We start from the raw sequence: 13,314 nt of genomic DNA, 5'->3' as shown, positions 1-13,314 counted from the left end.
TGTGCTCATTTAAAGCCTCCCCTCCAAGACCTAAGGCCTGTAAGCAGCACAAAGCAAGCATTTTGAGCCTGCAATGAGAAAAGTTAAGTTAAAAAAAAAAAAAAAGTGGAGGTATGCAAAAGGAATATACTGAAAGACAGAAAGCCATAATATGAATCTAACATCTCTACTTCAACTGACTATTTGTGCTCTCCTAAGTTAAGGAAGAGCAATTCTCAAGAGTGTGAAAAAGAAAACAAAAGAAAAGAAAAGAAAAACCAGTAAATCCAAAACCCTCAGAGAAAATTAACCCTTTATTTTCCTAGTGCAACCCAGGAACATACAATCCATCCAAAAGATAACTATTCTGAAACACACCATTTCAAAAATAAATACATCAAGTTTAAAAGTACCTTTTAATGATAGTAGAGTTCGTTCTAGTGAACTAAGAACTGCAACTTCATTGCCAGAAGAAACCTGTTGCAGGAATGTATCTGTATGGTGATTCCACAGAGAGCAGGCAAAAGTATAAATTCCAGAAGCTAACTGCAAAGACATAGCAACAAAATTATTCAAAATATACAGCAGATTTAAGAAATAAGCTAGAACTACAAATTAAGACATTTTTGTTTTACAATTTAGCACGTTTTCAGAGAGATTTAAAATAAATCACAGTATTTATGACAATGGTTCATATGTTTTTAGCCATAATGTAGAATAATAAGCATACTCGATACTCTATAGTGGTAGTGAATCCATGACACGCAAGCCGCAGCAGGCACACAGAGCCCTGTCTGTTGGCACGTGAGCCAAGTTGACTCACCACCACCCCATCAACCCAGCATTGGATAACAGTGCACATAAGAACAACGCCCACACTGGGAAAGGAGTAACAGTGCCAGGTGATAACTTCCCAAGACGAAACTCACTCCAGCTTTCACATGGCACTTGGCCTCCAAAGGTTCACCATCACTGCTTCACACTGTCTGTTGCTCTAAACACACATACTCTTTTAAGTACTAGTTTCTCAAAACAATACTTATCCTAACGTCTGCATCTCAGTCTGATGTTTTCTAATTTTAATCTCTCTGTCTTAGCTACTTTTTTTCTTGCTGAGACAAACATCTAACATTCAAAGTTAAATGAGCAAAGGTTTAGTCAGCTCACAGTGTGTAGAGGTTTCAATCCGTAATCAGCTGGCTCCAAGGCAGGGTGGCACACAGCAAAGGGCGACAGAAGACAACAAAAGCAAGCAAGGGAAAAGAAAGACAAGCATCTTTCTGTCCCTTATACTGTAAGCAGTCTACCAGCATTAAGGCAGTACCAATCCAATCTGTGCACTGATTCAGCAATCACCCACTCTTATTCCCAGGACCCTTAATCCTAGAATTGCACAACAAATCAATCCCAAACTCTATATTCTGCTACCTCTGCAAAAGCCTCATCTAAAAGTGCATGAAGATTTGAGAGGACATCTAGACATAAACCACAACATTCTGTTCTTGATGTCCCAAAGACTCATGCACATTCCTTTATGCAAAAGGCATTTAGTACGTCTCCAAGGGTTGCCGATCCTAACAGGTTCAGCATTGCTGAAAAGTCCCAAGCCTCAAGTCTCCTCTGAGATGCAAGGCAAACTCTTAGATGAAAACCCCTGTACAAATGAAAAGTTAAAACACTTCTAACATTCAGTGACACAAAATTGATATTTCCATTCCAAAGGTTTCAAATGGCAATACAAAAGATTGGGCCCAAAGCAAGTCCAAAATCCAGCAGGCCAAACATTAAACTATATTGTTCCATGTACAGCATCTGAGGCAATCTGTGGCAAGACATGAATGCCAAAGAGATTGAGTGGCTCCCCACCTATGGCACTTTGAGTGGTTATAGCTCTCATGGCTTTTCTCTAGAGTTGGCTCTGCTCCCTCCTTGCAGTTTTCCTCAGACAATCAACATTCCTGGCTTTTCCACTGGGGTCTCCACAGCACCTCTGGCTTCACACTTACAGCTTCACACACCATCCTCTCAGGAGTGCACTGACTGTCCTCCCAGGCTTTATTCTGAAATCTGGGTAGAAGCCTTCCTGAAACCCTAATTCTTCAATTCTGCATGCATCTAAAACCAGCACCACATGGATGATGCCAAGGTCTGCTGCCAGCTGTAATAGTAACCAGGGTTCCCTCTCTCTTGGGTATAGGAGTTGATTGTCTAGATTGCTAAGTACTCTGCATTCTATTCCAAGGATTATCTAGGCCACCACTATTCTGGACATGGTGCTCTGCAGTTTTCTTCTCAAAACAAAATCACTTTTGCAAATTTAAGGATGTAAAATGTGGTACCCTGCTGCTTCTTGTGATGCTCTCAGGCCATCTTTTCTATTCTTCTGTTACTTCTAAGCAATCAAGATCTCTGCTCTATCTTTGCAGTCCACTGTTTTACAGAGCTTCCTTTATAGACAAACTCACAAAATTTTAAATCATTCTGCTGGGCTCTTTGCTCTTGATTCTCAACATAAATCTGGCTCAAAGTCCTCAAAGTAGCCATATCCTCACCTCAATATTCAACTACCTTGAAACTTCTTTTGCCAGGTTAGTCTGTTACAGTGTCAGGCAAAGTCTTTGGACATGAGCAACATGTAGACAAACTTTCTGCCAAGGTATAACACACATCATCTGGAGTCCAAAGGCCAACAGAGTCCCCTTCCCAGAAGAAAAGCCTGATTTTTACCAGGAGTGTTTCTATCACCTTTGTGGTCTTCTGAGCTCTGACCACATCTCCCATTCAGAAGCATAAAGTGTTCCAAATCTACTTTTTTAGGCAAAATCTCCAAACCTTTTCTAACTCTTCTCCTTCCCACAAGCCAATTCTAAAGGTTCTTGAGCCACACGGTCAGGTATAGTCATAACAACAACCCCACTTTTCTGGTACCAAATTTTGTCATAGATACTTTTCTCTCATTGGTGAGACAAAATACCTGACACTCAAAGTTAAAGGAGAAAAGATTTACTTAGCACACACTTTATAGGGGTTTCAATACATAATGAGATAACTCTAAAGAAGGTTGGCTTGGCAGAGGAACATTGCAGAGTAGAAACAGTTCATCGAGCAGAAGACAGGAAAAGTAACAAGAGACAACCACAATTCTTTCTGTACCATGCACTAACCAATTATGGCACTGGAGCTCTAACCACAGCTCTTTCTCTCCCCTGTATCTTATCCAAACTACTTAGGGTGAAAGCACTCACACCCTTAATCTTAATGCCCTTGAGCCTAGCATTGCACCATGAACCAATCCCAAAGTCACACACTCGAGATCCAGTCACCTCTGAAAAAAGCCCTACCTATGTCTGCATGAAGCTTTGGGGGACAGCTAACATAAGCCATAACACTGTACAATTTAGGGGTGATTAAATATATGGTGAATATTCAAATTTTTAAAATTTTATTACAGTGAAAGATACTGTGTCACTACTGCTAATCAAAATACTACCACTTGCTACAAATAAATGTTTCTTAATATTCTTGCCACTTATTAAAGCAGTTCTGGAAGTGGTCTTCACTTACAAGGTTACACTTAAGAGGTGTGATCAAAAGCATGGCGAATGCTGCTAATAAGTACCACCCAATACCAAGGCAGGCTTGTAAAAGCCTGGCCCCCTGCTGAATCACTTAGTCAAACTTCTAAACTTCTCAAGCTGACACAATGAACAGTGTCATCTGCCACTTTATTCACGGGATCTAGTTTCATTTAACTTCTGAATCTTCCCTAAACTCAAAACAAAAGGTCATTTCTAGACCAAAATAGGACATCATAGTAGCCACTACAGTGCAACTAGAGACATGTATGAAGGAGGACATCTAGAACCCTTTCAGAAAGTACAAAGAATGATATGATAAGTATATTCAAAGAAAAAAGGAATGCTGTGAGTGGATTAAAGATAATGTATCTTTTACTGTAGTGAGTACTTTTTAATTTAAATGTTCACCATATTTTTCATCACATCTGTAGCTTATTTCCTAAAATATACTGTCAATCGAAGAAAATGGAAGAGTCGAGATGGATTTAGAGACAAAAAAGTATGAATTCCATAAAAAGTTACATTTCAAACTAAAGTTTAGCACCGTAGCAAATATTTCAACCAAAAACAATTAAATGTATGGTATGTATAATTGTTAGATCAATTGTAGACTTAAATCTTTATATAGTAAATAAAACTCAAAAGATTTCATAAGCAAATTTCAAGGACAAAAAATATACCCTGAACTAGTCTTGCCACTTGAATTAGTCATATCCTCTTTGCATCTGCTCCTTAAAAATACCTATTTAATATTAACTTCTACATATATATTCTCTTAAAACTCCTCAAAAGAATGGCATTTATATAGAAACTGGGGGAGAATGTTACTTGAAATCATCTGAATTCTTTTAAAAATGATTGTCACATTGAGTGTGCAGCTAAGTGGTAGAACAATTTCTTAACATGCTCAAGGACTGAAGTTGATTCCCAGTACCAAACAAAAGAAGTAATTAAATTCAAACAAAAGTATTTGATCCCTGTTATGGTTGATATATTGTGCCAACATGAGAAGTCTGAAGTTTAACTAACTCAGTAGTTCTACATCCTAGGGTATAAAAAAAAATGCCCTTACCATTCTAGGATACTGTTCATTGTGTCGACTTGAGAAGTTTAGAAGTTTGACTACATGATTCAGCAGGGGGCCAGGATCTTCGTTCTGTAAACATCCTGAGCCTGTGCAAGCGGAAAGCAGAGATGGTATGGGCGAAGAGCCTACATACCATAAAAGGGAGGAAAAGAGGCTTGCTTATCCCTTTTGCTCTTGCTACTCCTGCTGTCTTCTGCTGCCCTGAAGTGTTATTCCTTGTGCCATGCCACCCTGCTTTGGGGCCAGGTGATTATGGACTGGAACCTCCACAAACTGTGAGTTAAATAAACCTTTCTAATCTTAATTTTAGGTGTTGGGTATTTTGTCCCAGCAATCAGAGAAAAGTAACCACTACACAATTTGGTACCAGAGATTTGGGGGTGCTGTGACAATACCTGGACGACGTAGTTCGAGAGCCTTTGGAAATGGTTTCTAGGAAGAGTTTGGAAAGGTTTGGAGATGTCACTTGAAAGAGCAGGGCTAGAATACCGTAGGCTCTTTGTATAGGAGATTCTGGTCAGAGCACAGAAGACCAGCAGGCTGACAGAAATTCGGCCTGTAAAAACCAGGCTCAGGAGGTTTCTGCTGCAAAGGACTGCATTGAATAACAGACTCCAGATAATATATGGCTTGCCAAAAAGTTTGTCTACATTTTGCCCATGTCCATTTGTTAGTCCTGAGACTAACATTAAGTGCAGTGGAGTAATTAACATAGTAGAAGAAATTTCAAAGCAGTAGACTGTGGCATGACTATTTTTTGGTGCTTTTTGCCAGATTTATGTTGTGAATCAACAGCAAAGAGCTCAGCAGGATAATATAAAAACACTGTGAGTTTGGCCAAAAACGATGCTTCAATAAAGCTGTGGACTGCAAAGAAAGAGCTGAGGAAATCTCAAATGCTGAGCAGTAACAGGAGAATAAAAGAGATGGCCTGAAGGTATCACAAAAAGCAACAAGTCAGGCCAGGGATACAGCTCAGTGGCCCAGCACTTGCCTGTCAAGTGCAAGGTAGAACTGGATTCCTGGTACCAAAAACAAACAAACAAACAAACAAACAAACAAAAAAAGCAACAAGTCTCCACCCTTTGCTGCAAAAATGAAAGACTTTGCTTTGAGGAGAACGGCACAGAGCATCACAGTGTGGCAGTGTCCACACCATGTTCCAGAAAGGTGGCAGCATAGAAAATTTGTTTCTCAGAATTGGATTCAGAGTGCCGAGCAATTCAGGCATTCAACCCTTACAGCCAAGAAAGAGAATTCTGCCTACTGCTCCAACTGGCAGCAGACCTTGGCATCATCCATGTGGTACTGGTTTTAGGTGCATGCACAATGCAAGAGTTATGCGGTTAAGAAGGTTTCCATTCCTATTTTAGAAGGACTGGGAGGCCGAGCAGTGTGCCCTGAGAGGATAGTGCATAAAGCTATGAGTGTGAACCAAAAGGTGTAGTGGAGACCCCAGAAGGCTGGAAAAGCCAGGAATGTGGACTGTCTGAGGAAAACGGTAAGAAGGGAACAAAGTCAGCCCAAGAGCGAAGCTGTGGGACCACCGAAAGTGTCTTAGGGGTGGAGTCACTCAATCCCTTTGGATTTCACAATTTGCTAGTTTGTCCCAGATGGTATACATGGAACTATATGGTTTAATGTTTGTCCTGATGGATTTTGGACTTGCTTTGGTCCCAATCCTTTGTATTCCCATTTGTAACTTTTGTAATGAACATATTTATTTTGTGTCACTGCATGTTGGAAATATTTAACTTTTCATTTGTACAGGGGCTTGTATCTAAGTTTGCCTTACATCTCAGAGGAAACTTGAGACTTCAGCAATGCTGAAACTGTTAGAACTTTGGCAACTCTTATAGGTGGGCTAAACGTCTTTTGTGTAAAAGGATGTGCATGAGTCTTTGGAGAACCAGGGAAAGAATGTTAGGGCTCTCATGTAATATAATACTGATAAACTTAATAGTTCTTAAGGATTGTTAAATCTGTATTATAATTTTCAAGTTGTGAAAGGTAAGAATAAGCATATCTGTGTTTTAGAAACTTGCTTGAAGAAATGTGACTGGTTACCAAGTTGACAAGGGGTAGATTGTAATGGTTGATACATTATATCAACTTAAGAAGTTTAGAAGGTTAAATAACTCAGGGGCTCTATATCCTATAATATAAAGGACAAGTCTTTTATCAACCTACAGTGTTCACTATTTCAACTTGAGAAGCTTAAAAGTTTAACTAAGTGATTCAGTAGGGGGAATGAGTGCTCACATTGTAAATATGGTAAGCCTGTGCAATAGGAGGGCAGGGAGATGGTGTGGGCAAACAGCCTGCATACAACTTAAGGGAGGAAAAGAGGCTTGCTTTCCGCTTTTGCTCTTGCTGCTTTTGCTGTCTTTTGCCACTTGAAGTATTGTCCCTGTGCCATGCCACCTTGCTCAGGAGCCAGCTGATTACAGACTAAAACCTCCACAAACTGTGAGCTACATAAACCCTTCCTTGTTTAATTCTGGATGCCAGGAATCTTATCCTAGCAGTAAGATAGAAGTAACTTAGGACAATTCCCAATACTGCATATAAATAAACAATATTTAAGTAACAATGTCATGATACAGTAGCAGACATTTACCGAATCCTACTCTAGACACTTAATGCTTTACCTACAGCAATTAATCACTATAATCTTAAAAAATACATATCATTCCCCTTTTAAATTAAGAAAATTGAGGCATCAAGAAATGCAAATCAAACTAACAGTAAAATTTTAGCTTACTCCTCTAAAAATGGCCATTATCAATGACTCAAAAACAACAAATGCTGGTAGGGTTCTGGAGAAAAAAACATAACCTTCATACACTATTGACGGGAATAGTAACCTAGTATGACCACTTTGAAAATCAGTATGGAGATTTCTCAAAAAACTAAAAATAGAAACCCCATTTGATCCAGCTACTCCTCCTGGATATTGTCCCAATGAACTAACCATCATACATGCATATCCATGTTTACAGCAGTACAACTCACAATAACTAAACCATGCAAACAGGCTATATGCCCCTCATGATGAATGGATAAAGAAATGTGGTGAATATACAAAGAAGATAAATTTGAGTCATTGGTAGGAAAACGGATACATCTTGAGAAAATTAGTCAATCAGAAAGGTTAAATATCACATAGTCTCTCTCATATGGGATGTAAAACGTAAATAATTTAACAGGCAAAATGATTAGTCATGCTAAAAAATAGGGAGATAGTCAGGCATGGTGGTGCACACATGTAATCCCAGCACTCAGGAGGCTGAGGCAGGAGGCTCTCTGCAAGTTCAAGGCCAGCCTGGCCTACAAAGTGAGCTCAAGGCCAGCCTGAACTGCATTAGTGAGACCTCATCTCAAAAACACACACACACACAAAAAGAGGAGAAGGTAGAGTGTAGAGATGGGAAAAGGATCTGGGGAGAAAGGAAAGAAAAGATCATGTGGCAAGAGGAGGGAAGTAAAAATAATCAAGGTGTGATACACACCAAACTCCACACTGAAAGTAATCATTAAGTGTCACAAACAATACTAAAAAAAAAGAAGAAGAAAAGAGAAAACTGAGACCAAAAGGGAAAAAAAGTAATTTCCCTAAGAGCAAAGAGTGTAATTGCATAATTATCACTTTAACCCAGGGAAAGGGCTCAGACTCAGAACATTATTTGCATAATTAACTGTCAAAACCTGATACCAAAATACAACCTATCAATGAGAAAATATTACTCCATAATTCAATATTAACATAATAAATCTGGTTATATAACTGAATTGCGATAAAATTTTCTCTTCATGACTATGAAAAAAGGGAAATTGCTACAGTGTATATCTAGATGTTGCCCAAAGGCTTCACGGGCTCATAGGTGGTACTTTAGGGATGTGACTGGACTCTCTGGGCATGATACTTAATAGTAATTAGTCCATTGATGTGTTTATGGCTAAATGTGATTTGGGGGGAGGTGTGTGTGTACAAGTAGGTCTCTGGGGAAAGATCTATCTTCTTCCCTCCTCCATTGATCTTTCTTTCTGCTTCCTATCTGCCACGCTTTGAGCAACCTTCCTACACCATGGTTCTCTGCAATAGGCCCCCTGCCTTCGAGTCAGCTGACTATGGACTAAAACCTCCAAAAACTGCAAATTAAATAAACTTTTCCTCTTTTAAGGTATGGTGCCAAGTACTGTTTCTCAGTGCCAAGAAATTAACTAAGACAGAAATATATCACACATTTATCCATGTCATTGCTGCAATAATTATGAATTCATTGAGTTATCTTAATTAGACTCCTCTAAAAAGTTCATTCAACAGAAAATGTGTCCTTGTGTTCTATTATTTGGTATACAAGGTATAGCTAATAGAAATTTAATGTTTTTCTTAGACAAATATGCACCGATACATACATACACACAAACATACATGTGTACATATATACTAATGTATATGCAAATCACATAGATGCAATTTGGAACCAATCATATTCACTAATCACAAAAGCCCTAGAATCTTTCATCCAGTTCTTAATACCCTCAATGCCAAACTCTATGAGAGAAAAACAGACGGTGATGGTAACCATTTCCTCCTAGCTCCTCAATTTTATGTAAGATTAAACTCAGATGGAAGAACAAATGGGAACTGGAAATTTTTAGGGAAAATCTACCACATTGTATCACTAACATAATACTGTGAATCAGATCAGATTTACTTCAAAAGTATTTTATAATGGAGCAAAAGGAAAAAATTATTTTAATTATTGTAACTTTTCTAGGCACAACTTCTGACATCAGAAGACTATTGCTTACAGAATTCTTTTTACATACAATGCAATTATAGTATACATATGGTCTCAGTTACTTTTCTCATTGCTAAGATAAAATACCCAACACTCAAAGGAGGAAAAGGGTATTCTGGTTCATAGTTTACAGAGGTTTCAGTCCATAACCAGCTGGCTCCAAGGCAGGGTGGCATGGCAGAGGGGCACTGCAGCAGAGAAACAGCTCATGGCAAGCAGAAGGCAGAAAAAGCAGCAAGTGACCACAGCAGCCCTCTTTCTACCCCTTATATTCTATCCATGCTACCCACCCTAAGGGCATTCATATCTAGGATGGGGCACCCTAAATCCTAGCATCAAACCACTGATCCTAGCACCACATCTTTAATACCGGGATCATACACCCTATATCCAGTCACCTCCAAAACGCCCCACCTATGACCACAGAGGCTTTGGAGGCAACATCTAGATAGAAGTCATAACATGCATTATACATAAAACTATTCCCACTTACCCCCAAACAAAGGGGTGAAAAAAGCCTCTGAACACCATACAAAATGTTATTGTTACAAAATTAAGATTAAAAAGGACATGTGATCAGGGTAGAATCAAAATCATTAAAATAAAATTCTATTTTATTCCATAGTCATTTTGTTTTCAATTTATAATTTGACTCCAAAAATGTGTGAGAAAGTTCAATAACTAAAGTAATCAAAAGTTCTACTGTATTATATGCTGTTTGAAATGTTCACCCCTATTTCTTAAAGTAAATAATGCAATAAGAAATTAATAGAAATTAATGGTAAAGCTAGATCTTGAGCTAGTAATTCTCCCCACTTTGCCCCTGAAAAGTAATAGTATGACAGTGCTATTTTAAATAAGGAATACAGATATGAAAGGTACATAACTATTATGCTTGGGATATTTCTGAGTGAAGACATACAGCATGTGAAAAACTATAGTATAAAAAACCTAAAGGAGAAAAAGGGTTGAAGGGAAGGGAAGAGAATAAGGGGCAAAAAAAAAAAAAAGAAAGAAGATATATTACATACAGATACAAATTCTGCATGATAAATGTTGATAAGTGTGATCATTATTATGACAGAGATGCACTAACAAAAAAATGCATGAAATCGTTTTTAAAAAGTTTAAAAGCCCATTTCATATTCTACTTATAGAGCTAATTACATAGGGAAGGACATCAGGCATCTATTAAAGTTCCAATTCAAGATACTTTAGCCAACCTATAAGAGCTCTCTCCACAAATAGGGATGATTATTTGTAATTTTAAACCAATGCACTACCCTCTGACAAAGAGCCTCTCTCCTAGACCAAACAATGTTGGATTCTAATAAAATCCTCTTCTTACATGGCCTTCACTTTTTAGACTTCTCTTTCGGCCTCCTCTGTGTTGGTATCACCCAATTTTAGCAAGAAATTTGCTAAGGTGCTAGGTCAAGAATCCTCCACGAAGCCAGCCATGGTGTTACACACAAGTACTCAGGAAGCTGAAATAGGAGGATCGCTATGACTTCAAGGCCAGCTGAGGCTACATAGTGAGTTCACTACAGCATGAGACCTGTCTCCAAACACCAAAATAAGAAACCACCATGCTCACAGTATTTGATTACTTCCAACATCTAATCACATTCCTCATAATCATAACCCACCAGAGGCTATCTGATAACTCTGGTGTGCCTTCAGCAAAAATTCTATCAGGTGATTTAGCTACAAACTCCCATTATTTCCTCCTAGTATCTTTCTTTTTATTAGTAACTGTATACATTCATTATGCATAATAATTACAGTCATCTTGGGGGACTGGTACGTATACATATCACATCATACTCATTTTTACTTCTCATTCCCATGCCTTCCACCCCATCTTCTGTCCTCGTAGTAACTTTCCATCCAGTAACCTTATACTCTGCTCCTTGGTTATAAATTCTTACTGTTTACTATATTCAGAGTTATGCTCAATTTTTCTCCCCTACTGTAAAACTCCATTTGTAGTAGTATCCTCTGAATAAAACTGGCCTTACCACCCATAACCAGTGTTTGACTGGGGGGGGGGGGTCCTCCCTGTGTAGTCCAGGTTGGCCTTGAATTCACAGTCCTACCTCACCCTCCCAAATGCTTGGATTATAGGCATGTGTGACCATACCCAGTCAAATGATTTTTCTGTAATACTATCATATATGCATCATATATCCTTAGAGAAGGCTCAAATGGGTGAGACAAAGTAAGCAAGCAAGTAGAAAGAACAAAAATACGTTTTCTATATTTTTCTTCTAAAGAATGTGGAGGGGGCAATATTCAGTGTGATAATATGCAAATACTATTTAATAAAATACTTCAGGCACTGGTTACTCAGATACTTACATTTTGTGTTTCTAAACCAGATTAAACAGTGCCACCCACTGACTGTATAGTAACATTTACTGAGAAACACAGATTTGACTGTTTTAAAACTATAAAAAACAAGCCACTATAGTTAAGTTTTATTTCTCCTAGCACTTCATGCATTCTTATCATTACCTTAGGAACCACTGCCCTCATAATTTTCCCTTTAAAAAAGTCATCATCAAAATAAGTTTAAACCAGTTATATAACCCATTCCTAACACCAATACAACAGAGACACTAAAACCTGTTTGTTTTGTTGTGAGAGTAGCGCAAACTGGCCTCAAGTTCACTTATGTTGCCCAGACAGGCCTCGAACTCAGAGATCCTCATCCCTCAGCTTCCCTGAGTGCTGGCAGTATAAGCATGCACCACCATGCCCAGCCTAAAATCTGCTCTAGTCTAAACTTGAAGAGCAAGGAAAAGATTGGACACTATGAGACAAATGACTTTGTTTTTGCAAGACAATAGAATTAAGAAAAAGAATATTATTCTAAATTAAAAGTTGAGCCGTGATTTAGCTCAGTGGCATATAGGTGCCTGCCTTGTAAGTGTACAGTTATAAGTTCAATCCCAGGTACCAAAACAAAACAAACTAAATCAAAAATTTATAAACAAACACAATCAAATACAATACAACCACCATATTATTCATTTTCCTAGCTCAAACTACTTGTAAAAATGTATTTAAGTATAATGCAGAAAATTTAATAAAAGATGTCAAATCACTATCTTTACTATTCTTAGATACAATAAGTGAGCGCTTATATTGAAAAAAAAAGACAGTGCTCTGGTTTAACATGGTACTCTAAACATTAATAAGAATAATCAGGCAAAAAATAAAATAAAATAAAATAGATGTATACATATGAACAGAAGAATTCAAATTATCATTTGCAGATGACAATATCCTCTACACAAAAAATTCCACCAAAAGACTCCTAGAATTATAACCAAATTCAGCAGTATAACAAGATAAAAAAGCAAGTGTTTCTGTACAGCAACAATGAATTCACTGCAAAAGAAATTAAGTAAATATATAAAAATATATATTAATAAAATACTTAAATATTTAGGAATCAACCTAGGCAAGAAAGTAAAAGGTGTCTCTAATAAAAACCAGTAAGTACTCTAAAATATAAAGTACACAGAAGAGGGCATCAGAAAATGAAGATGTTCCCCATTTCTAAATAGGCAGAACCAACAGTAGAAATGGCCACTTGCAAAACTGATATACAGATTTAATGAAATTCCAATCAAAATACCAACAGCATTCACTGCACTAAAAACATACATTAGAAGAAGCATACACTAGAAAATAATCCTCATATTCACATGGAACTAGAAGAGATCCAGAATAGCAAAAGCAATCCTGAATAACAAAAGCAAAACAGGAGGCATCACAATCCTGGATTTGAAGTTATATTCCAAGTCTGCAGTGATAAAAACTGCATGGTGCAGGACCAGGAAGAGAAACAAGA

The 13,314-nt window shown here is 37.8% G+C and overlaps 1 protein-coding gene across 3 annotated transcripts in view; it reads right to left on the bottom strand.

Moving 5' to 3' along the window:
• The window catches only part of Ipo11 (importin 11), a 231,452-nt gene that overhangs the window by 181,713 nt on the left and 36,425 nt on the right, over nucleotides 1-13,314 (bottom strand). For all 3 annotated transcript variants that reach the window (XM_063258231.1, XM_063258230.1, XM_063258228.1), the window contains one exon: nucleotides 393-525. In XM_063258231.1, coding sequence (XP_063114301.1) covers nucleotides 393-525 — 133 coding nt within the window. The remainder of the gene's footprint in view (nucleotides 1-392; nucleotides 526-13,314) is intronic.

The sequence above is a fragment of the Cavia porcellus genome, unplaced genomic scaffold (genome assembly GCF_034190915.1).
Source record: "Cavia porcellus strain 051 isolate PalLab524CR breed Dunkin Hartley unplaced genomic scaffold, mCavPor4.1 scaffold_11, whole genome shotgun sequence".
NCBI classification, from domain to species: domain Eukaryota; kingdom Metazoa; phylum Chordata; class Mammalia; order Rodentia; family Caviidae; genus Cavia; species Cavia porcellus.
Note: the sequence above shows the minus strand (reverse complement) of the source record. Positions and strands in the feature narration are given on the sequence as shown.